The sequence below is a fragment of the Castanea sativa genome, chromosome 6, assembly GCF_040712315.1.
Source record: "Castanea sativa cultivar Marrone di Chiusa Pesio chromosome 6, ASM4071231v1".
NCBI classification, from domain to species: domain Eukaryota; kingdom Viridiplantae; phylum Streptophyta; class Magnoliopsida; order Fagales; family Fagaceae; genus Castanea; species Castanea sativa.
The window spans coordinates 40,322,208-40,349,057 of record NC_134018.1 but is presented as its reverse complement, the minus strand read 5'-3'; the positions used below and the strand labels follow the sequence as shown (position 1 = coordinate 40,349,057).

At 39.2% G+C, this 26,850-nt stretch overlaps 2 protein-coding genes across 2 annotated transcripts; one reads left to right on the top strand and one right to left on the bottom strand.

Annotated features, from left to right (window-relative positions):
* The first annotated feature begins 3,769 nt into the window (after positions 1-3,769).
* Positions 3,770-5,596, top strand: LOC142639949 (uncharacterized). The gene is made up of 6 exons (XM_075814072.1): positions 3,770-3,986; positions 4,093-4,461; positions 4,570-4,700; positions 4,979-5,060; positions 5,270-5,446; positions 5,562-5,596. The coding sequence occupies exons 1-6, from the start codon at positions 3,770-3,772 to the stop codon at positions 5,594-5,596; spliced, it is 1,011 nt and encodes a 336-aa protein (XP_075670187.1).
* Positions 5,597-21,610: 16,014 nt separating this feature from the next.
* LOC142639948 (uncharacterized) lies at positions 21,611-22,531 on the bottom strand. The gene is made up of 2 exons (XM_075814071.1): positions 22,268-22,531; positions 21,611-22,081 (listed from the first exon to the last, which is right to left on the bottom strand). Exons 1-2 carry the CDS (start codon positions 22,529-22,531, stop codon positions 21,611-21,613), a joined length of 735 nt encoding a protein of 244 aa, XP_075670186.1.
* Between the last annotated feature and the right edge of the window lie 4,319 nt (positions 22,532-26,850).

Genomic DNA, 26,850 nt, shown 5'->3' with positions numbered 1-26,850 from the left:
ACAACTTTCTTGCATGGAGATTTGGAGGAAGAGATTTACATGTCTGAACCTCATCGCTTTGAAGTTACTGGTAAGGAGAATTGGGTCTACAAATTGAAAAAAATCATTGTATGGATAGAAACAGTCTTCCCGACAATGGTATAAGCGGTTTGACTGCTTCATGATTGGGTAAAAGTACACCAGGAGCTAGTTTGATCATTGTGTATATCTTCGTAGGCTTTTTGATGGATCCTATATCCACTTGCTTTTATATGTAGATGACTTGTTGGTGGCATGTAAGAACAAGGCAGAAATTGAAGGATTGAAGACTTAGTTGAGTACAGAATTTGAGATGAAGGATCTTGGTGAAGCAAAGAATATACTTGGAATGGAGATTGCCTGAGATATAGTGAAGGGCACTGTTCATTTGACACAAAAACAATATTTGACTAAAGTACTACAACGTTTTGGTACGAATTCCAATACCAAGCCTATGAGTACTCCTTTGGCCCCTCATTTTAAGCTTAGTGCTTCATTGTCATCGCGCTCCGATGAGGAGCGTGAGTACATGGCTCATGTCCCATGTGCGAGTTTGGTTGGTAGACTCATGTATGCAATGGTGTGTACTCAACTGGACATTTCACAAGCTATTAGTATGGTTAGTCGTTATATGCATGATCCGAGAAAAGGTCATTGGCAAGCGGCTAAATGGATTTTGAGATACATTTTGGGAATTGTTGATTTGGGTTTGAAGTTCGAGAGATATGATAATTTTGGAAGCAACTTAGTTGGTTATGTTGACTCGGATTTTTCTGGTGATCTAGATAAGTGTCGTTCTACTACAGGCTACATGATTACACTTGCTAAAGCACCGGTGAGTTGGAGGTCGACACTGCAATCCACTATTGCATTGTCAACTACTGAAGCTGAATACATGGCAAGCCATGAAGGAGGCTATTTGGCTACATGGTTTGGTTGAAGTCTTGGAAATTTATCAAGAGCATGTCTCCATATTTTGTAATAGTCAAAGTGCTATTTATTTAGCAAAGAACCGAGTCCATCACTCTTGAATTAAACATATTATTATTCGCTTCCACTTTGTTCATGAAATTATTGATGAAGGAGATATTTTTCTTAAGAAGATTAGGATTGCATATAATCCAGCTAACATGATGACTAAGCCAGTTCCTTTGCACAAGTTCAAGCATTGCTTGGACTTGACTGGCATTTGCAGTTTGTGATAGCCCATAGGTGCTTTGGTGGTGACGACAGAGAAGTTTCGTTTGTGTGGTTAGATTGGATTCAAGCCAAGGTGGAGATTTGTGAAGTCAATGGCTTGACTTATCGTAATCCATGATTTGTTTTGAAGTGGCATACAAGACTTGGAGTCTATTCCAAGTGCAACTCTATTTCCTAATTGTTTTAGGACTCTTGTTATTGGATTACATTCAAACTGATTCCCAACTGGCCTTAGATAAGTTCAACTTGGAATTGGTGTTTTGGACCTCACGTGCTCAAAGTATATTGACTGGTTTGGAATAGTAGCAAAGTAGATATACCTGAGATATAGAGTTCTACTTAAAGTAGTTTGTCTTTGCTTGGAGTAGTATTTTGCATGTGAACATATGGGAATACAATTCTATTCCTTGAAGGTTGTACCTTTGTCGACTTGATATCCTATATAAGCAAAGGTGCTTCGGCAATTATAGAGAGATATAGAGTGAAATAGAGAGTTTGGCTACTGCATTATTGTGAGAGTTCTCTAGTTTAGAATAGGGTACAAGGTTTTCTCTATTCTTTGTTATTTGTGAGAGAGCTATTGGGTGTATTGGGGATTGGGTGTGTGTGAGAATATTGACACACCTAATTGTATATCTCCATATTTGATTAGTGGAATTTCTTCGTTGTTGCCCATGGATGTAGTCCAAAAACCGAACCATGTAAATCCTTAGTGTTCTTTTGTTTGTGTGTGTTTATTTATTTTCAGAGTTTGGGTTTGCTTCATTCCTATTGTTTATTTCTTGGAGATCTTTCTATAGTCATAATATTTTCACAGTCAATATTGAGGTGGGAGTGCTATCCGGAGGCACTTTCCTACAACCATAGTTTTGAAACCCGAACTAGACCGTACAGTCTGATCAGGAAAATCTCGAACCATTCATTTTTACGGTCTATTTAACATCAAGAACTGTTCCATGCAAAAAAAGTAAGGACCCGTAAAAACCGCAGTTCGACCACCCAGTTCTATGAACCGTGACCGGTTTTGGCGGTTCATACGGGTCCCTTATTTTAAGCTTTAAACGGCATCGTTTTGTCTCAAAATCACTGCCTTCTTTTTTTTCCCTATACAACATCGTTTGGAATTGGATCCTCAAAGGGTCAAAATAGAAACCCTCGTTGGCCTCACTCTCTAAGCTCTCTCTCACTCTCATTTCATCTTTGCCTCTCTCCCTCCTTGTCATTGGCCACCACATTCCTCAACTTACATAGCAGCTCGCAAGCTCGCAACTTGCCTCAATCTTATTTATGCCTCTCTCCCTTGTCGACGTCAACCACCACACTCTCCTCTGTGAAAGTTGATTAGGTAAAATAAATCTTTTACATGTGAAAGTTGTGATTTATTCTTGTTTTTTTCTACTTGAATCTGTGAACATCAAAAGTACATAAGTTTGGTAATTTAAAAATGTTATAGATACACAAAATTTGCCTCTGCATTGAGTGTAAGATATTTGCGATATTTGCTACTGATGGTCATCAATTCATTTCCTTAGACTTGATTACAAGATCAATTATATTATGTGACAATTGCATGTGAGAGTATATATATGTTTGTGTTTGTGAATATATATAGCTATATGTGGACTGTCAATTGTGCATTTGGATATTTGGGGTGATGGGTTTGTTGTAAAAAATTGGTGAATTTCAGAAATTGTATGAAGTTGTGAATTTGTGATTCTTTGACTCTGTGTATATTAGTTTGTTAATTTGACTTTATGTATGAAGTTGTGATTCTTTGACTCTCTGTATTTCAAAAATTGATGGGTCTATGAGTGTCTGACTGATTGTTTAGTCTTTTAGATTAAAATGGAAATAGAGACTGGGTCTACTCCATCACATGAAGTTGATTCCAATGTAGTGAAGTCTAGCTCATGAGTAAGGGCAAAGGTTGATTTGGCTTGGGAACATTTTAGCATTGGGCTGGATGAGAAGGGACAAAATACTTTTACATGTGTGTATTGTAGGCAAACATATAAAGGTGGGGGTATTAATAGGATGAAATGACTCCTTACAGGGATAAACGGTGATATTGGATCATGTGGAAAGGTTTCTCATGATGTGAGATACCAAATGTTGGAATATTTGAAGGAGTTTGAATTGAAGAAAAAAGCTTCCAAACGACGTCAAGAAGAAATGTTTAGTGTACCTTTAAGAAGTATTTAGTAGTGGGTTGCCTAAAAAACTGTTTTAGGTAAAAAAAAAAAAAAAAAAGGGGTTACAAAGCTAGTGAATAATTACTTTGCTCCAAGAACTACTCTTTCAAAGCAAAGAAAAGGTGAGGCAAGTTGATATCGTTATTGCAAGGTGGATGTATGACACTTGCATTTCTTTTAATGTTGTGAATTTAGTGTACTACCAAAGTATGATTGATGCCATAGCTGCTGCTGGTCTTGGTTACAAAGGTCCAACTTAATATGCTATACGAGTCCCTTTGTTGGGGGATCAAAAGAAAGAGGTTCAGTTGTTAGTTGACTCACAATGTAGGCATTGGGCAGAAGTTGGATGTACATTTATGGCTGATGGTTGGACAGATACTAGACATAGGTCATTGATCAATTTCCTTGTTTATTGTCCTAGGGGAATGGTATTTGTAAAATTAGTTGATGCCTCAGAGATTGTGAAGAGTTCCAGAAACTTGTTTAAAGTGTTTGATGAAATAGTTACATGGGTTAGTCCAAAAAACATAGTTCACATGGTTACTGATAATGCTTCCAATTATGTATCTGTTGGTAAATTATTGTGTGAATAGTATAAAACTATTAGTTGGTCTCCTTGTGTAGCACATTGCTTGAATCTTGTGTTGAAGGATATGGGAGAAATGCCTCATGTGGATAGGCTTAAAGAACATGCTTCCAAAATTGCGGGTTTTAATTTCTAATCATGTGGCTTTGGTTGCTTGGTTAAGGAATAGACCTAGTTGTACACAAATTGTACGTTCGAGAGCAACAAGATTTGCTACTACTTTCCTTGCATTTGGAAGCATTCATGTGCATAAGTATGACTTGCAAGCCTTAGTGACTAGCAAGTTCTTTGTGGACAATAAATTGGCAAGAGAGTTAAAGGCAAAAGAAGTAGTTTCTATCATTTTGGATAATTCTTTTTGGAATGATATTAATGCTATTGTCAAGATTTCAACGCCACTCATTTGTTTGTTACGGATTGTTGATTCTGATCAAATGCCTGCAATAGGATATGTGTATAAGGGCATGTATAGAGCACAGTAGGGAATCAAGATCTTCCGAATGAAGAAGCACTTGTACAAGCCATACACCTCAATTATAAAAAACTGTTGGGATAAACATTTGTGTAAAGATCTTCATGCTGCTGCATATTGGTTAAATCCCGCTTTTCAATATGATGAGGAGAATTTTTGTCGAAAACCAGCTATAAATATGGCTGTTTTGGACTACATTGGGAAAAAATATTATGGTGACCAAGAAAAGGTAATTAAGGAAACCCAATATTTTCGAGACCGTTTTGAAAGCGTTGATAGAGTCTTGCATTGTCAACAAGCAAGACCACTCATCCAGGTGAGAAGTAATTAGTTTACTTTAATACTATAAACAAATCTTAGTCTTATTTTATTATTATTATTTTTTTATGATGAAAGTTAGTTTTGTCACTATAGTTTAGATAAATGAAGTGATTATTCAATTGAAAGTTAGTTTGTTTATGTTGATTAATATTAGTTTATGTTGTGTTATGAAAATCAAATGAATAGTGGAAGTTGTGGGCGGCTGATGCTCCAAACTTGCAAAAATTGGCAATTAGAATCTTTAGCCAAACTTCCACCTCTTCTGGATGTGAGCGTAATTGGAGTTTATTTGAACAAATACATTCTAAGAGGAGAAATAGGTTGGAGCATCAAAGGCTCAATGATCTTGTGTTTGTTGATCATAACTTGTGATTGAGACATAGGTAACTAATTGCTAGGAAGTCATTTATATAATGTAACTGTTAATTACTAATTATGGTCAAATTCCAATAATGAGCATGACATTTTATGATGCAGGTTTTACAACAAAAAAGTTTAATTTTGACCCCATTGATTATGCAAGTATCGACAAAACTAATTTTTGGGTATTTGTGGAAGAGGAAGACCCATATCTTAATTATGAAGAGTTGAAGAATGCAATTTATGAAGAGGGTGCGTATCCAGCAAGTGCAGAGCCTTCTTCTAATACTAAAGGTTAGTTTATAATTAAACAATTTGATAACCTATAGTGATTTTTCTTTTATTTTTTTCAAACTTGTGTAAACATTATAGTGATTTTTCTTTTTATTTTGTTCAAACTTCTGTGTAGATGATAGCAGTGAGGTTGAAGGAGTTGATTTGTGAACATTTAGACAAACAATAAGCCCTCCTCCTGGATTTCCAAGGAAAGATGGTGAGCATGATAACTTTCATGACATTGATGATTTATGATCATAATAATTCTGTTTGAACTTTGAAGTTCTATTTTGTATTTTAAAGATAATTTATATGTCTTTTTTGTAAGACACAGTGTGTAACTTGCACTTTGAAGTTTTATTTTGTTTTTTAGAGATAAGTTTTATGTATTTTTGTAAGAAACAATGTGTAACTTAGAGGCTTGTTTATGCTTTTTTACTTTGTACTTTTATGGATTGATTGAGTAATTCATATTTATGTTTGCTAAGAATTTGACATTTCTTATTTTTCTTTTGAAAGTTATGATATAAAAAATATTTGAAAGATAGATCTCTAAATGAATTAGACTATTTTAGTTAATTTTTCTATTTTTTATTAATTTAATATTTTTATATATATTTAAAATAATTATTAAATTAATTATGATGTACTCACGGTTCGACCTCGATTCAACCTCAATTTGACTTCAGAAATCTTGAACTTTTCCCTTTTACGGTTCAATGAACGATCTGAGTTTTAAAACTATGCCTACGACATAATTTAACAGTTCCATTGCTTTTCCAGCCAGGACACCTCGATTGCACAGAAGTATTATTATCAGGTACATACGTAAAAGCTTAGAGCAGTATGTAGATGTTCAAATTTTTTGAGAATCGATTAAGAAGACTGCTTGTCCCTCAAGTCCCTGTACCCCATGGGATTTTGGTTAAGGGTGTATTTGGTTGGGGTGAAAACAGGGAGGATGGAAAATAGGGAGAGAAAAATAGGGTGAAAAATGTTGTTTTCCACTGTTTAGTTGAGAAAGGAAAATAGGAGAGACAGAAAATAGGAGAGAAAGTTTTCCCTCCTGGGTCCACTTTTTTTATCCTCCCAAATTGGGAGGAAAATGAGGAGGGAAAAGTGATGAGAAATCCATATTACACAAATACCCTCTCACTTACCCCTCACATATTATGTAACAAGGGTATAATAGTCAATTTATATAAATTATATTTTCCATCCTTCCCTTTTTCTCTCCAACCAAACAAAAGAGTTTTCCACCCTCTCACTTTTCCACCGTTCCAACCAAACACACAAGAGGAAAAACCAAATATTTTCTATCCTCCCACTTTTCTACTCCTCCAACCAAACGAACCCTAAGTCTCATGAATCCAACAAGACCCTTCCATTATGCCCAAGGCCCGACCTGATTTCTTCCTTGTAGCTTAGAAAACGTCATCCTTAAGTGCGTTAGTTGCACTCACCCCGTAAGCTTAGCAGTGGGTTTTGGAAGAAATTATTCCGACAAGCTAGTCAGCCTAACTCACAATCTAGGTTCTTGTTACAATTTTCTGTTGAGACTTTTATCCATTTTCGAGAATTGGGCTAGCTATATTTTATGGCTACCGAAAGCAAAATGATTTGAATATTTGGAGAGCTAGTGAACACAATGACTAACACAAGCATTACTCCAAAGACCTTTTCCACGGCTGAACCATCACCTGAAACTCAATTTTTGCTTAACTTTACACGTAAAAAAGAGGATAGGACGGATCACCAGTACATATCAGAGGGAAAAGAGAAGTCCAAGATTAATTGTATTTCATTTCGGGATGCACTTCTCCAAGACATATTGGTGGACGAGGAACAGGAGACACTCCAGGATGTTAAAAATGAGTTCGCCATGGATAACAATGAAAACAACGATAATTGTACGGAGGTGATGGACGATTGCACGGTGCCGCTACCTCCCCATGTCAAAGAGAAGATTTATGCTCCATGGAAAACCAACATCATTGTGAAAGTGGTCGGTAAGGCTTTTGGTTACAAGACCCTATTAACAAGGCTTATAGGTATTTGGCACCCTAAAGGTAATCTGCATATGATTGATCTAAGGTATGACTTTTTATCTTGTTAAATTTACTCAGTCTATTGATTTCATGTCCATGTTAGAGAGGGGTTCGTGGTTTATTGGTGAGCATTATCTGTTTGTCCGCAAATGGGAGCCTGAATTTCAGGCAGCAAAAGCCAACATCTCGTCATTGGCTGCATGGGTCAGGTTACCAGAGTTGCTTACAGAATTTTTTCACTCTGAAATTCTACGTTCCAATGGGAATAAGATAGGACGTTTTATCAAGATAGACACCATTACAAATGTGGTAGCGAGGGGTCGTTTTGCTTGTTTATGTGTCCAACTTGATTTGGACAAGCCATTATTAAACCGGGTCACCATAGGTAGCTTCCTTCAACGTATCCAATATGAAAATCTCCCAACTGTGTGTTACTTGTGTGGACGGATATGGCATACGCAACAGCAGTGCAAGTCCTTGGAAACGGGCCGGGATAACACTGCAAGCGGTAACACTCAGTCCACTATGATTTCGTCTGACATGAACTCATCATCGAGTTTGGTCCATGGTTAGTAGTGACACGTCAGCATACGAAACCCCGTAGTGACGCGAGGAACAAACCTGGACGTCCAACTAAGCAGTCTGAAGGACACCTCATCCTTCCAGCCGAGACCTCCAACATATTATTGACTCATTCAAACCCTGGTGGACCTAGACAAATGCACCCAACTGCCCACATGACCCAATCCCTTCACGCAGATGCTGAACGGAGTCAACCTAATGATGACTTCCTACATACTAGATATACCAACCTAGCTAAACTCTCTGAGGAAACTTTGGAATCGAAAACTAATGATCATACGGATTTAATGGAGGAGAAACAGGGAGCGTCCACCTCAGAGTCCACTGACCCCCACATGGCTATTTTAGCGCCATCTCGGTCTCCCACACCATGCAACTCTAGCTCTATATTAGGGTCTTTAGATGACATGCATTCCCATAATCCCACTATTTTCACCACTCCGATTGTAGCTTTGAACCAGAATGAACCACGTTCTTCCTCACTTCCTCGACTCAGACTCTCCTCTATATTATCCTTTCCACCCCCACCTGAGTTTCAACTCCTCTCTAAAAAAAGCACCCGATGCTGCCCCGTTTTATCCCTCCATGATACTGGATCACCTCATTCCGCATATGTCTCTCTTCCACCCTCCCACCTCACCCCAGCCCATCCCAATTCTGCAGGTGGTGCTCCATTCGAGCACACCGATTTAATGGAATGCCAGGGTGATTCCCACCCACATGGACATGAACGATCCACCTTCACCGGAGTGGGAGCTAAATCCTCAGCAAGAGGTGCCACCCACTCCGCCTCCTTCTCCCACCAATCCAACAGATCGTCCTCGTCATATGGCGCCTCATCATTGGTCTACAAGACGGGTCTCAGTCACTCCTTCAAGCCCAGCACCCTAAGCACAAGAAAACATGGCCAACGGGGATGTTGCACTTCCCTTCCCAACTGTCAACTTTTTGACCGGGGAGGAAATGATGTACTCAATGGACCTCCATCTCAACAAGTTGGTTATAACACATTTCTCGGAGTCACTAAGAACACTGGCCGCTAGCATCATATCCTGTCTAGGGCGTGTGGTGTTGCCGCCGCAATACAAAATTTACTTGGATTCACTGATGACATTTCAACCCTTTCCATTGCCCTCTCCACACGAGAGGACATCGTCGTCCACCTCTCAGGCTCAACCTCCTCGGATGCACCTTCCTCCTCCATCTCCATCCATGAAAATAGCAACCTGGAATGTTAGGGGAGCGGGTAATTCCCGTTTCCGTCTGAATGTGCAAGATCTTGTGAATACCTATCGTCCTGACAATCTGATCATTAAATGTCATCCTAGAACCAAAAATTAGTGGCAATCATGTTGAACATGTTAAAGGGCAAGTAAGGTTCCCGAGGCATTTCCAAGTGGACCCATTGGCCTATCGGGTGGCATTTAGGTCATGTGGGACGACCGTAAATACAACTTAGATGTGGTTCGTGCGATGGAGCAGAGTGTGGCCATGCTTATACGGGTAAATTCTCAACCTAATATTTCTCCTTGGCTTTTTTAAGCATTATGCATCTCCTACTTTACATAAACACTTGCAATTATGGAATCAATTAGAACTGCTAGCTTCTGAATTTAATGTGCCCTAGTTGGTAATGGAAGACTTTAATGAACTATTAGACTCTAATGATAATTTAGGTGGCAGACCTCCTCTTTCTTCTCGTGTTTAGGCTTTCCACTCATGCTTAACCATGTGTGGACTTTTAGAATTAGCTACTAGTGGGCCCAAGTGCACATGGACGAATAAACATTGGGATTTGAGGTGCCATATTTGGGAGAGACTGGATAGGGCCTTCCATAATGCTGCATGGCAATTACTTTTCCCAAAGGCACACTGTTTAACGCTACCTAGGTTCCATTCTGACCACCACCCCATCATTGTGTCCACTGAGGGTCGGGAAACGGCTGCTCTTCATAAACATTTTTTGTTCCAGCCAATGTGGCAAACTCACCCACTTTTTCGTCATCTTATTGTATCGTGTTGGGAAAACCATGAAAGTCATGTGTTTCGGTATGCTAATTTCATTAATGATTTTTACAAAAAAAATACAACACCTTCAGAACAGACTAAGTGATTGGAATGTTCATGTGTTTGGCCAAGTTGGCCAAAATAAAAAACGTATTAGGGCCCGTCTATTAGGAATACAACGTGCACTGAGTGTTCGCCCTTCTCCCCCCCCCTTCTTACTAAGACTAGAGCATTATTTTGAGTGTTTTTGATATATGTGTGAATAAAAAAGTGTGTAAAAAATGTATAATATTATTTAAAATATGAATTATTGTGTTAAAACTCACATGCTTAAACAGGGCCTTAATCACTCAATACAACTCCATTCTCTATCAGGAACACCTTCTTTGGCAAATGAAGTCTCGTATTTTATGGTTGTCTTATGGGGACGCCAACACAAAATTCTATCACATTCAAACTAAAATTAGACGTGCTAGACAACATATTGTCACCTTGAAAACTGAGTCTGAGGAATGGTTGCGGGGACAAGATCTGTTTAATCACGTCATACACCACTTTCAAGGATTATTTCAATCTAGTGCCGGATGCACTGATTTACCCCCTCCTGATTCTTTTTATTCTTCCATAGCATTTAAAGCTCAGGAATTTCAAGATGCTCTTTTACGTTTCCCCGGACAGCTCTGAAATTAAATCAACTTTAGGGACTATGCATCCACTAAAATCCCCGGTTCCGGATGGCTTCTGTGCTCTCTTTTATCAGAATAATTGGGACGTGGTGGGGTCGAATATCTCTAAAGTTGTTCAGACCATGTTTATCACCTCACGGATTCTGGAAGATTTAACATAGGTGAAACTTGTTTTAATTCCTAATTCAGAAACAGTATCACATCTCTGTCCAATAAGCTTATGCAATACTTTGTATAAGCTTGTGACTAAACTTCTTGTGAACAGACTTAAACCTTTCATCCCGACCATGATTCATCCTGCTCAATCAGGGCTTGTTCCTAGTCGTCGTGCTACTGATAATAACATTCTTACCCAGGAACTCCTTCATTACATTCACCCTAAAAAAGGTAAGACAAGCCTGTTAGCTGTAAAAATTTATTTGGATAAAGCTTATGACAAGTTAGATTGGTCTTTTATAAAATTTACACTTCGTTTCTATCTTTTTCCTGACCCAATTATAGATTTAATCTTGGCCTGTATTTCATCTTCTACGGTTTCAATCCTGTGGAATGGAGTGATGAGTTCCTCGTTCAAGCCAAATCGGGGTATCCAACAAGGGGATCCTTTATCACCCTATTTATTTATCCTCTATTTAAATCACCTGTCCTTGGCCTTGGATCAGGCACTACACACCAAACGTCTTTCCCCCATTTGCGTGGGAAGACAACCCATTAGATTCAATCATGTACTTTTTGCGACGATATTTTCTTGTTCTCTCAAGCAACACTCCATGACAGCAAGATTTTATTTGATATTTTTGCTCAGTTTTGTCAATGGTTGGGTCAAATTTGTAATCTTAGTAAGTCCAAAATCTTCTTTTCACGTAATACTCCAATAGAGATACAACACCAAATTGCAGTGTTGACTAATATGCCGATTGTAACGGATCTCAGTAAATACCTTGGCCTACCCTTAATTCTTAAGAGAAAATCAAACAGTATGTTCCAACCCATGTTGGACAGGATTCGGGATCGCATTAGTGCATGGCAATCGAAACTCCTTTCACAAGCGGGTAGGATCACACTTATAAAAGCTGTCCTATCTCCTCTTACCTTTTATGCCACGCAAACTACCTTTATCCCAAAAGGTGTTCTTGATCACATGAACAAATTGTTTCGGGGTTTCCTTTGGGGCAATACGGCCACGCAAAAACATGTTGATAGGCCAAAAACGTATTAACTCCTTATGATAATCAATTGATTAATTAGCCAAGTTTATTAATTAATCAAATTAACATGCAAACGCGTGGTAGCACAAACAAATCTTCAATAAACTAAAGTGCAGTGGAAAATAAATTGACATAGTGATTTGTTTACGAATGGAGAAAACCAACACAGCAAAAAACCCACCGGGTGATTTTAAGATCACCACTCCCGAAAATTCACTATTATCAAAACAAGCGGTTACAAGTAAAGGAATCCTAGTACCTTATACCAACCTACAATTGAACCCTTACTCCAATACCCAATTGGACTTATTCTGTAGTGACAATCTCTCCTTGTATTGCACGGCTCCTAGTACGTGACTAACCAATTGCGCGAATCCTAGTACGTGACTTCAATCACCAACTAGAGAAGGATTGTTGACTACAAAGTTCTTCAGTTCATCATACGATGAAGATCGAGAAGCTCCTTGGTTACAAAACCCTATGGTGCACAAACACAGCAGCTTCTTCACAAGAAAGATGAACTAGAGCAAACTAGGTATTCGGTTACAATTTGCTTTTGTGCAATTGTGTTCTTGGCAATGTGTAACCTAATACGGCCCTTAAAATAATCCTTATATATGTTTAGGGTTGTAATAAAAGAAAGCCTAAACATACAATCACGGATTGGATGAAAAAAAGACTCGAAAATCTAAGTTTCATAAATCTCGATAGATACCCTATCTGTTGAGCTGCTATCGAGTCACGGGCTAGACAGCTCTTTAGGGCTCAATAGATGCTAGCTGTCGAGTTTTAATGAACAACACTTTTCACACTTGAATCTTGGACAGACTTGTATGGTTTCAATACTTAGACTTGAAACAAGGTTCCTTGAAGTATTAAACACATCATAGATCTACCCAAATACAAGTAAAGTGCATTTTGTCAAAGGATTAGCCAATTGCATAAAATGTTAACATATGTTCCTAACATCAAATCACATATGTCCTAACACATGTACACTTGCTAAACTGGGAATCCATTACTTAATCCAAACGGGATGGAGGCTTGGGAAATAGGATGCCACCACAAGCAATGATGCTTTTCTTATAAATCAAGCATGGCGTATATGGTGGAATAACGATACCATGCTGGCAAAATTTATTAGACTGAAACATTGTCATCAGACAGATTTTCTTAACACTATGTCACACACAGGCTCACACTCGTGGAAAGCGCTCATCCGAGGGCATAACCTTTTGAAAATAGGTCTTCGATGGGTAGTGGGGACAGGCCACCATATTAATTTCTGGACAGATCATTGGTTGCCATCAAGCCCGGTGAGGGGCCTTATTCATGGGCCCTTACTCTCGCATGAGTATGAGTATAGAGTGGAAAGATTTATAAATTTGAATCGACAGTGGGATTTTAGTTCTCTGAGTATGGTTCTACCTAATAACCTCACACAACATATAATAGCGCAACCTTTACCCATTCCACAGATTCCCCATCTTAATGATATTCAAGCTTGGTAGAGTTCTTCAAGCTTAAGTTCAATAAAGTTTGCCTATTATTTTCTTATGCAAAACAGGGAGGAGAGCCGAATATTACACAAGGATGGGAGGTTCCTCAGGCAGGGATGGGAGGTTTGTGTTGAACACATATGGCAGGAAGCCAACGAGTGTGTAGATCTGCTGGCCAAGCAGGGTGCATCGCAAATGGAAAGGGAAATCTTATATGATACTTATCCGACCTTTTTAGGGAGATGTCTGTACTGGGATGCAATGGGTTTTGTTTCATCCCGACGGACTTGTGGTAGTAGCTAAGCTGTAGTTTCTTTTGGTATTGTGTTAACCCGTTGGTAGGCTGTTATGTGTGTGTGTGTGTGTGTGTTCTTATTGTTGGAGTTTGGCTGTCATGTGTGTATTGTATTATATTGTCATGGTGTGGTAGGGTGTAATATCTGAATTCTCAGTTGTTTTTATTTCAATAAAATCTCCCTATTATGCAAAAAAAGAAAAAAAAAAAAAGAAGCAAAATGATTTGTTATTTGAGGTGGACCAATTCTTTGCACAAGTGGGTTTATCAATTAATAAGAAAGAAACGATTTGGTTTGCCAAACTTGCTGGTAGAGTTTTGGGAGTACTGGAACTATTATAAGAACTTTAACTATATATGGCACTTTGTATTAAATGATTCTCAGTATTTTCACAAGAATCTACCCCAATCTTCTCATGAAAATTTTCAAGATCAAAGAGACAATCCATAGCCTTAGGACAGGCAGTTAGGTGCACGGTTTGACCACTCATTATGACACTTTTCTAGATCAACAAGACAACATGAGGCAATGGAACAAAAAACCAATTGCATAGATGAATGTTTATACAATTTCTCGTCCTCAGCCCATCCTTGAATTATCTAGCCTTCGTCAAGATTTTGAAAATCTAAAGAAAGCCGTTCAAGACCATACTATTAAGATTGATAAAAATCAAGGATGGAATCAGGATTTGAACTTGGGAGAGAGGGGGAGAAATATGAATAAAGAAAAAAAAAGTAAGATTATGTGAATCTAAATTATCGTCTATTAAATATTAATTAACAAATTAAATATTAAAGAAAAGACATAAATTAAAATATAGATTTATTTTATATTTACATAGAAATTAAAATAGTTTCTTGACTTGCAAAGTCATGAGACTTTATCCTATATAAAAATTAGTATTTTTTAATGTATATTTCATTATTTATTTAATAATAAGATGTTTTATTATTTTCATACTCCTATTGTGTCAAAAATTACTACTAAAAAAAAAAGACAAAGATGCCCATAAGCCACACAAAATTAATGTTAATAATTTATTGGGATCAACCAAATTGACAAACATTATCAGTTATGAATGTCTATTAATTATTAACAAGCCATAGCACACATTCACGCGATCACAACTATCATCTCTCTCTCTCTCAAACTTTTAAAATGGTTCTAGTTAACAGGTATCTTTAGCACATTTTTTAGAAAAATTTATTTTAATTAATATAATTTTTAGAAAAGTTTGGTTAAGTCTTGGCCCTTAGCAATATCATTTTAGAAAAGGTTAAATTAATATTATTTTTATGGGAAATATAACAGGTGCCCTTAGGAGGTATGTTGTCACTCGAGATATCATCACTTGTGCAAGAAAATATGACTATTGATATAGTTGAAAGGGACATGATCATCATGCATAGGGGTGGCTATTTTTTTATATATCCATTACCCCATTTATGACCCACCTAATTTGGTTAAGTCTTGGCTCAACCCAATTAAACATCTAGGTTAAATGGGTAAATACCCATTGGATAATCTAGTTAAATGAGTCTTAATGGGTAAACGTATTGGGAACCAATCTAAAATTTAAATTCTAATACGGAAAAAAATTTAAAGCCCCTAACTTGTCTGCACACTTACACAGCCGCCAAACGCTTTCTCTCACCCTTCTTCTCATTGATTTTCTTTGGTTTTCCTTCACATTTTCTCATCAACCAAATGTATCTTTCTATCCCTATTTATCTCTTGCTCATTTTTTCGACCAAGCACATATGCACTTTTAGAATCCCCATGCCCTTAGGGTTCCCTATCTAAATTTCTCAAAAACTATTTCGATTTCCTTTCTATTCAATTGGGAAAAGGTAAGAAAATTTGGATGGAGTTTATGAAATCGAAGAATCTTAGGCTAAAGCTCTAAACAACAACGATAACGTCGTCTTTGGGCGTGGTTAGAATCATAAACAGAGCACTATAGAAAATCCTAGTTGACCCGAGTGATGAAGTGATGGGTCTGGCGAGTCATGTCGTGGCTATACGAAGCAAATGTACAAACATGTCGGCTCATTTGCTTCACGGGCTTCAGGGACTGAAGATGTTAAAACTAATGCCCTTTGCTCAATGCTTGAGGATGCATCTGCTGAGACTAGTGTAGGGCAGCAGTGCAAGAGTGGGGCAGCAGTGCAAGAGTGGAGCAGCACCACTTGCACACAAGTTCAACTATAATCAATGTGAAGTAGAGGCATCAGATACAGAGCATCAGTGGGCTTGCAAGGATGTGCTAGAGACCATTGAAGCTGTGCCTTATCATGAAGTGTTCATACATAGTTTTGGAGATTATAATACACGTGGCTTATAATCATTGGTCTGTCATGTAAATACTGTAATACCATTGTATAGTTTAGGATTGTTAGTAACTAATTTTGCTGAAAATTAGGGAATTGGTTATCATAGAGATGTGTATATATAGAATAGCCTTAATGTATTGGGATCAGTTGCTTGTATCACTTTCATTTTTTCTGATTCAATAAAACTCTGATCTTCTATTTAGAGAGAGAGTTCCAGATTTTATATGGTATCAGAGCACAACGAAGCTAACCTCGAAGCTTCTTCAATGGCGTCACCTGATTCAAGCCACCAATCTGATCCAGTCAACAACCAATTTGATTCAGTCAACAACGAATCAATTCCTAAGAATCCATACTTTCTAAGTCCAAGTGAGAATCCAGGAAGCGTTTTGGTGACACAACCACTGCTTGGAATGCGAAATTATCACTCCTGGTCAAGGGCTATGATCTTAGCTCTCATTGCTAAGAAGAAGATAGGGTTCATCAATGGTAGAATCCCTATGCCCGATCTAGAATCTCCTCTTTATGAAGACCGGCAAAGCTGCAATATGATGGTACTTTCTTGGTTTGTAAATTCAATGAATGTTGATGTATCTAGTAGTATAATCTACTGTGAAACTGCTAGAGATATGTGGTTATAATTGAAAAACTTGTTTTCACAAGGCAATGGTCCCAAAACTTATAATCTTCAAAGGGAGATTTTTCACATTACTCAAAATCAGTTGTCTGTGACTGAATATTTCACAAAATTTAAGAGATTAGGGGATCAATTGTTGAATCTTGAGCCTTTACCAGAGTGTAGTTGTGGAGCAATGAAAACCCTAAGTGCTATTCATGATAAAGCCTATGTGATGAAATTTTTGATGGGTTTGAATGAGAATTTGAGACTATAAGGACTCAAATTCTGATGTATGAGCCTTTTCCTTCAATTAGCAAAGTCTATGCCTTAGTTTTTCAAGAAGAGTCTCATAGGAACATTGGACATGGAGGATCCTTTGCAGCAAAACTAGATTCTGTTGTTATGTATGTTAATTCAAAAGGAAATAGTTCTGGGAATGCAAATTGGACTAAGGGAAACAGAAAAAAGGAAAGGCCTTTATGCACACATTGCATCATGCTTGGGCACACCATTGATAAGTGCTATAAACTTCATGAATATCCATCCGGGTATAAGCCAAAGGGAAAATCTAATGCTAATCAAGTTTCTTATGATCAAGGAGCTATGATTGGGCATTCTTCACTTGGATCAGTTCAATGTCCAATCACAAAGGCTCAATATGAGCAATTATTGGCTTTCTTCAACACTAGTTCTAATTCTAGTGATAAGCATCAAGCAGCTACTGTAAGCAGTGGTGATGGAGTGCCAAGCTTGATGACTAGAGTTGCTGGTGTGGCTTCTTTAGTTGGTGTTCCTGCTAGTACTGGTTTGGCAGCCACCATTTCACATCCATCAACATCTACTTTCTATCTTGAGACTATGGCAGGTATGGCTTCAGGTTTGTTTTTTAATTCCAACTTGAAGCATTCAATTTTCTCTAAAAAGCTAGTCAATAAATATATGTTTTCATCCACTGATTGGGACATAGACATAGGTGCTACTAACCATATGGTGCATTCAGTTTCTTGCTTTACTTCTATAACTTCTACTCTAAACACACATGTGAACTTGCCTAATGGTGAAATTGCCTTAGTAACCCATATAGGAGCTGTCAGAATTTCAGAAACTCTTATTCTATATGATGTACTTTGTGTTCCAACTTTTAGTTTTAATCTCAGATCTGTAAGCAAGTTAGCCAAATCTGTTCTATGTTGTCTTATTTTTCTTGGTACTTTTTGCTTCATCTAGGACCTTGCTCATTGGAGCACAATTGGTCTAGGTAGAGAGTACAATGGTCTTTTCCTGCTGGAAGAAAGAAAATCCATTTCCACTTCAGCTTCTGCAGTGTTTTCAGTCAATTCTATTCAGCCACATGTTTGGCATCTCAGATTGGGGCATTTATCAAATGCCAAATTGGCTTTGATGAAGATTAATAAAGTGCCTCTTCATGGTTTTGTAAATAATTTTCATTGTGACATTTGTCCTCTAGCAAAACAAAAACAATTACCTTTCAATAAAAGTGTTCATATTTTTGAAAATTGTTTTGATTTAGTGCATTGTGACTTGTGGGGTCCTTTTTCAGTTGCTACTATTGATAATTGCAAGTACTTTCTAACCATTGTAGATGATTGTTCTAGGTCTACTGGGGTCTATTTGTTGAAGCACAAATCATAAACATAGATTGTTTTAGAGCAGTTTTACAATCTGATTGAAACTCAATTTGGTAGAAAAATTAAGGTTGTGAGGACAGATAATGGGAATGGACCAATGATATCAATTCCCCATTGGGCTAAGGGCCACGGTAAGGATATGGGTGTCATCATCTCTCCTAGCTTTGTCTGGACATTTGCGAAGCGTTGACACTTGTCGCATGCTCTGACGATGTTGTATGCGCCTTTCTGTAGCGTTGGCCAGTAAAATCCTGCTCTGAGCGCCTTTCCTACTAAGGATCTTGCCCCAACGTGATTTACACAGATTCCCTCATGTATCTCGCGGAGCACATAATCTGCTTCTTCTGAACTTGCGCATCTTAAATATGGGAGTGAATATCCTCGTCTGTATAGCACATTGTCAATAATGACGAAGTGAGCTACTTTGATCAGTGTCTTCCTTGCTTCCATCTTATCTTCAGGGAGCCATCATTCTTTCAAGTAGCGGACGATGGGAGTCATCCATTTGTCTTGTTCTTTTATCTTTAGAAGTTGCTCACCGTCTGTGTTCGACTGCCCCCTTATCTCTACACATAGTTTGGAGGTCGCATTGTAATCATCTGACGAGGCCAATCTTGCTAGAAAGTCAACTTCTACATTTTTGGCTCGAGGGATTTGCACAAAGTCTAGATTGTCAAAGTATTGTGAGAGTCGTTGGACGATCTTCAATTACTTCTACATCCTTTCTTCTTTGGCTTCATAATCTCCTTTCACTTGTCCAGTTTCAGCTGGGAATTAGCTTGGATGATAAGGTTCTTTGCTCCCAGAGCCTTTGCTAAACTTAGCCCTATTGCCAATGCTTCGTACTTTGACTCATTATTTGTTACTCGGGAATTGTAATCTGATTGCATATTTCAATGTTTCTTTTTCTGAAGATATAAGCACTACTCCTGCTTCTACTCTCCTTGTTGCAGACCCATCCATTTGGACCGTCCATGTTTCTATAAGAGGTTCTTCTTCCTTATAGGGGCAAGTGAATTCCGCAATGAAGTCTGCTAGCACCTGGGCTTTGATTGCTACTCGGGGTCAATATTCTATGTCGAATTGGCCCAATTTAATTGCCCATTGAATGAGTCGTCTTGCTGCATCTATCTTGTTCATTATCTTTATTATAGGCTAATCTGTCATAACGATGATGTGGTGTGCTTGGAAATAGGAACGGAGTTTTCAGGAGGTGACCAATAATACGAAAGCTATCTTTTCCATCCTTGGGTAACTTGCCTCTACTCCTTGAAATGCCTGGCTTCTATAATAAACTGGCTTTTGGTTGTTCCCTTCTTCCCTAATCAGTGTCGAACTTACTGTAGTGTTAGACACTGTTAGGTAGAGATACAACTTCTCTCCCATCACTAAGGGGCTTAATAGAGGTGGCTTCGTCAAGTACTCCTTTAACTTGGCAAGGGCTTCCTCGCATTCGCCATTCCACTGAAAGGCTTTTTTCAATACCTTGAAGAATGGCATGCACTTATCTATTGCGCTAGAGACGAATCTGTTTAGGGCTGCAACTTTTCCTGTCAAGCTCTGCACCTCCTTCACTATCTTTGGTGATTTGACCTCAATTATTGCTTTTACTTTGTCTGGATTTGCCTCTATACCTTGTTGGGACACCATGAATCCCAAGAATTTTCCTAAAGCAATAGAAAAAACACACTTTGCAGGGTTTAATTTCATATTGTACTTACGTAGTGTGCTGAAGGATTCTTTGAGATCATCCAAGTGGTTGGCTTCGTCCTTGCTTTTCACCAGCATATCGTCTACATACACCTCCACATTCCTTCCAATCTGGTAAGAGAACATACGGTTCACCAATCTCTGGTAGATGGCTCATGCGTTCTTCAGTCCAAAGGGTATAACTTTGTAACAGTACAACCCTTGGCTGGTAATGAACGAGGTCTTCTCTTGATCATCTTCGCCCATAAGAATGTGGTTGTATCCAGAAAATGAGTCCATGAAAATTAAAAGCTTGTGTCCAACAATCGAGTCTACCAGTTGATCAATCCTTAGAAAGGGGAAGCTATCTTTTGGGCAGGCCTTGTTCAGGTGTGTAAAGTCAACACACATTATCCATTTGACATTGCTCTTCTTTACCATTACTACCTTTGCTAGCCAATCTAGGTAAAAGACTTCCCTGATGAAATTAGCTTCTAGTAGCTTCTCTACTTCTTTAGTTACAGATTTGTTGCACTCTGGCACAAATATTCTCTGCTTCTACTATACAGATTTGCATTCTAGGTTGACGTTGAGATGGAGTTGTGTGATCTTCCTATCAATACCAGGCATATCCTCATGTTTCCAACCGAAAACATCTTGGTTTGCCCTTAAGAAGAAGATCATCTTCTCTTTCTGTGAAGTTGGGAGTGTTGTTCCAATCTTTAACACCTTTGTCGAATCTCCTGGGATGATCTCAACTTCTTGTGGTGTTTATGACGGTTCGGGAATGGGCTCTGGTTCGTTGATTACCCAGGTGTGGTTCTCACCAGATGCTAAGGCAGCTTGATAGTACTCTCTTGCTAGAACTTGGTCTCCTCTAATTTCTTCTACCCTATGGGTTGTTGGAAACTTCACTTTCAGGTAATATGTTGATGTTGCTACACTTAGTCTGTTGAGTGTAGGTCTTCCCAAGATGATGATGTATGTTGAAGGGGAATCAACTATGAGAAAATCAATTTCCTTGGTGACTTGTGCCAGATAAGTTCTTGTAATTACAATTAGAGTGACGGTGCCTCTAGGGACGATTCTATCTCCTGTGAAGCTTACCAGAGGCGAGGTGAAAGGCCTTATCCTCTTCTTATCCAGCTTCATTTGCTGAAATACGGGCAAGTAAATGATATCTGCTAAGCTTCCGTTGTCAATGAGCACCTAGTGGATGTTAAACTCTTCAACTCTGAGCATGATTACTAGTGGATCGTTATGGGGTTGCCTAATGCCACGATCGTCTCTTTCTAAGAAGACAATATCAAGTTCGTCATTCTTTGGCATCTTCATTAGAGGGAGCCATGAATGGACGTTGTTTATCTCCCTTCCCTATGCCTTTTTCTGGGATCTCAACGTTCTACCTGTTGTTATTCCTCCCGAGATCGTCTTTATTTCTACTGTAGAGGGTTTGGTATCCCCTATCTCCGGAGTTCTATCGTGGTCGTCCTTTCGTTGGTACCTGTGTGGCTCTGTCTTTCTAATGTACTTCTGCAACTGCCCTTGCCAGATTAAAGTCTCCACCTAGTCTTTTAAATGCCTGCACTCATCAGTACAATGCCTGTGGTCTTGGTGGAATCTACAGTACTTGTTCTTGTCTCTTCTTTCTACTAGAGTGCTAATTGGCTTTAGCCATTGTAGGGAAGGATCATCTCTTATCTGCATAAGGACCTGCTCAATTGGAATTATTAGGGGAGTGAAGTTGGTGAACTTGGATTTCCTATCTGGAAGCTCCTTCTTTTTCCCTATGGTCTGTCCAACACCTCGTGTCTCCTTCTTCTTATCGCGACTGCTACTTGTTCCTTCGTCTCTCTTTCTTTTTCCTTTCATCTCCTTTGTGAGCACCGCATCTTCTGCGTTCATGTACTTCTGAGCTTTACGAAGCAACTCTACGACTGTTTTTGGTGGACTTTTAGTGATTGAGAAAAAGAAATCTACTGGCATCAACCCTACTTGGAAGGCCGTTAAAATAACTTGATCTTTAGCTTCGTCTACCTACAGTAGCTCATTGTTGAATGGAGTGACGTACTGTCTTAGTGACTCTCCTTCTGCTTGCTGAATGTTGAGAAGATGACCAATTGATTTTTTGTGTCTTTGCCCCCCAATGAAATGACGAACAAAACCCTTGCTGAGTTATTCAAAGTCTACAATGGGTCCTTGGGGTATCTTGCTAAACCATACTCTAACTACTCCCTTCAGTGTTATTAGGAATGCCGTACACATCACTTTGTCTGGGGTCCTTTGTAATAGCATAAGCGTCTTGAATGATTCGATGTGATCCATGGGATCCTTAGAACCGTCATATGACTCCAACTGTGGGAGACGGAATTTTGGTAGGAGAGGACGATTCAGTACTTCGTTGGTGAATGGGGAGTCCATCCTTCGAATCATCCCATCCAAATTCTCCCTGTCTTTATCCTTCATAACACTTTTTAGTTCATCCATCTCTTTCCTTATATTGTGAAGTTCATTCTCCACCCTAGTGGAATCTTCTCCTGAAGTTCTGTCTCGTTTATTGGCTTGAGAGTTTGATTCTTCTTCATTTTGGTTTTCACCTGTTCACCGACGTTCCACGTTTAAAGATTCCATTGTCTTTCATAGTTCTTCATTCTGGCAAGTCAGCTCTTCCACATTAGCCAAGAGGGCTTGAATTTGTTGTTGTTACGCAGCATCTGGCTGAGGTGCATTCTCTGCTTCCGTCTCATACTTTGAGGAACTCTTTTGTCACTGGGAAAGATGGCTTGAATGAATAGCATTCCCACAGACGGCGCCAAATTGATGATGCAAAAAATCAACAGTTAAGCTCCTCGTCGTAATGGATGGACGATGCTGTGAATGGGGTCGTCTTTGTAGATGAGAAACCTACCAAATGAACTGGGTGGAAGAGTAATACGCTAGTGTGGTGTTAGCCAAACTGCCTTCGATGCTTAAGTCAGTTAGGGAGACATTTTTTAGAGAGAAAATGAGTAGGGAGTGATTTCGTAGAGTATTTGCGTGTGTACCTTTAGCTTTTGTTATCTTCTCTTTTATAGTTGTATGCCTCATTAATGGGCAATGATGTGCTGCATTTATGCTCAATGGTTAGTGCATTACAGAATCTTTGTCTGGAGGTCACAGCTCATTTTGTGACCGTTGCTCCATCAGTTATGTTTTGTCATCAATGATCGTAATAATACGTAACGTCTTCTTTGGGTGAATGATGATCTGTGTATAATGACGACCATATATTTTTGGTTCATCAATGACATTAACTAGGTAGACAATCGCCAACACCTTAAGGGCTAGGGATACTATCTGAAAACTAGGGTCCCTGCAGTCAAGCTAATATTGTGTCTCCCCGATACTAACAAGGGTATGGACAAGGATTTCCTGATTGTTTCAGGGGAGTGGCATGATGGACTCCATTGTCCAACATAAGAGGGGACACCAAGTGGGGTGTTTAGGTTTAGGACTCTAACAATACCCCTTTACTCACTAATATATATATATATATGTTTTTTTTTTGTGTATGCTTCTTCTGTTTTCATTTGTAAATTGGTTTTGATTTTACCTGTATTGCAATCTGACAACATTTTTATTTTTGTTCAACTTGCAGATAAGTATTCTGCCATCCCTAACCTCAGTCTTGTCAACATCGACGGACAACTAAAAGCAACCCACATCATTCTCAGCTACGACCCTATCTCCTCTAGCTTTCAGGATCCTAAATAAGTCATAAAGGCGACAGACCCTCGCTTGAAGCTGATCAACGTTTCTGTGCCTAGCTTTCTTGCTAGCATCCCCCCAGAAGATACACAACAAGTAAAGTTGCCACTTTAAGGCACTGCCGAGGAAGAAGCAACCCCTTCCCAACCAGCTTTTGAGGAAACGGTGAGAGTAGTTGAAGTTTCAAACTCCGAGGAGGATTTTGAAGATTCAACCACCCCTAGTCTCCAAAACCTTTAACCATCGACTATAGTCACCTTCCCCCTGTATAAGTGAGTAGTGTCCAAGAATCCCCTAGTGTTCTTGATGTGATGGTGCTACAGTGCAAGGCCAAGACAATCCTTTGCGACCTCATTGAGTCTCAGGCAGGAAGTATAGTGCCCGAGGTGGTCATACAAGCCAAACCTCTCACCTCTCTTCCCTCCCAAACCTCCCAACCTGATTTCGTAGACAAGAAAAGGAAAATGGATAGAAAGGGAAAAGATGCAATGGAGGAGGACGAAGAGGTTATCCCCTCGAAAGAACACAAGCCCTAGAAAGGGGTCAAAATAGCAAGGACAACTCAGAAGAGGTCCTCCAGCAAATGGGCTATTGTGGAGAGGGGGCACGACCGTCGCACCAAAGTCCCAGCTTGGAACCCTCCTCTGGATACATAACAAATGCCTTGGAGCAGCCCCTCTTGCTAACTGACAACATGGCCGACCTGAGGACCATAAAGAAACACGAAGTTTTTCTGACACTGAAGAGGGATCTAGCATTGGTAAGTTCTTCATCATTTTTTTTAGTAAGTGTTCCAGTTGTTTCATCTTATCACTTTTTTTTTATATAAAAAAAAGGCAATTCAAGTTGCGCATATGGCCGAAGAGCTAGTGAACAACTCCCATAGGCAAATGAAGGAGGAGGAGGGTCAGCGCATAGCAGCCGTGGAATCCTTCATGCTGGATGAGAAGAGGATCAAGGAACTGAATACTAAGCTGACCGAGGCTGACAGGGAGAAAAAGAGTGTCGAGGCTGCTCTGTAGAGGGCTGAGAGGTAGGCGGAGAGTCAACGCAAACAACTCCGCCAGACTGAGGACTAGCTGGCCATAGCCAGAGAGCAGATAGGGACTCTCAAGAAGAAACTGGAAAAGGTTGAAGAAGTTACTGCCAAGGCCGAGCAAGAGGGGTACGACATCGGGGTAGCAAAGACTGAAGATGCCCTCAGAGCCTAGGTCACTGGGGTCTGAAGAGGTTATTGCCTCTAGGTATAGAATAAAGCACTAAACCAAGCCAGGATAGATGCTTCTTCCTCACTGTGGAGGGCAGCGAATGTCTACTACCCCCTGCATTCCGCGTGGCAGTCCCCTCCACCTCTCCAATCGAAACTACTCCTCAAGCACCTGAACCCAATCAGGTGGAGTCTGTTGCTGCCCTTCCTACCCCTCATGTCCCTTCCAAGGAGACTGACCAAACCAAGGTAATGGAGAAAGTCAAAGAAACGGCCAAGGATACAGCTCTTGACAGAGAGCTAGCTAAGGAACCATCTAAGGACTCTTCCAAGGGGAAGGGGACCTCTCAGAGCCAGGTATTAGTACTGGCTACACTCCCTTTTAACCCTAAAGAAGTCCCTAAGAGCAAGGGTGGGGCCCCAGCAACGGCGTCCAAGACTACCTCTCAGCCTGCAACAAAGGCCAACTTGCCTCCTAAGCCCACTTAGAATCTTAGTTATGTTTTGTAGGATTTTTTTTAGAATGTATTTCCTTCTGTGTGTAATCATTGTTTAAATTTCTAGACATGTACTTCCCTGACCTTTTCAAGGCTTTACTTAATGAAAACATCAACTTCCTTTATGTTTACTTGTGTTTATATAAAAGTCAACATGATGTCTTTTGATTCAAGATACATCTTCAGTCTTAACTTTAACAGTTATTTGTATGAGTGGCAATTTACTTATGACATTCCATGCAAATGGCAATACACTGGACTAACCTTTCCCAACCCATAATATTCAACAAAGCGTAATTTAACTTCAAAACATACCTTATGTATCTGAGATAAGTAGCTCAAAGGATTATGAATACTATTGGATTCTCTTTTTAACTTCAAATAATACTCCACTTAACAGTAGATCCAGGTATTTACAGGTGTTAATTTATCCACAAATATATTATGGATATACTTGCAAATGCTTTAAGTAATGCTCAGGGGCATATTTCTTAGTTAAGTCATTACTACAAGGGTCTTGGTCATCCACCATAAATAGATTAGATACTAATTTATCCAAGGTATGTGATCCGAGGAGCCAAGCATGACCGAGGTTCTGTTTAGTATTCAAATAACTAGAAGGATGTTAATTTACCCGCGGTATGTGGTCCGAGGAGCCAAGCATGACCAAAATTCTGTTTAATACTTAAAAAAAATAATGAAACAGGACATATAATATCTTAAACAAAAATGTGGCAAAGATGCCTTTCATTAATAGTAATACATTCATAGGTTATTTACATTCCAAGGGCGTGGTACAACATTTCATCTAGATCTTCCAAACAATAAGCCCCTATACCAGCCACTGAGGTGATGCAATATGGTCCCTCCCAGTTGGGCCTTAATTTTCCCCAAGAAGGATTCTTTGCAGTGCCCACAACTTTTCTCAATACCAAATCTCTTGGGGTTAAAAGCCTTTCCCTCACTTTCGTATCATATCCTTGTTTATGCTTCTACTAGTAATATGCCAGTTGAACTATGGCTGCTTCCCATCGTTCATCAATCAGATCTAGGCTTCTATCCAATAACCTATCATTATTGTCAAGGGTGAACATACTCGTCCTAAATGTTGGGAACCTAGTTTCCAAAGGGATCACTGCCTCGGTCCTATAAGTCATTGAGAAGGCTGTTTCCCCTGTTAACCGACGAGAAGTAGTCCGATATGTCCATAAAACATGTGGCAGCTCCTCCACCCATCTATCCTTTGCCTCATCCAACTTCTTCTTAAGTCCACTCACTATAACCTTATTAACTGCCTCAACCTATCCATTTCCTTGCGAATAAGCTAGAGTTGAATATCTGTTCCTACATACTTG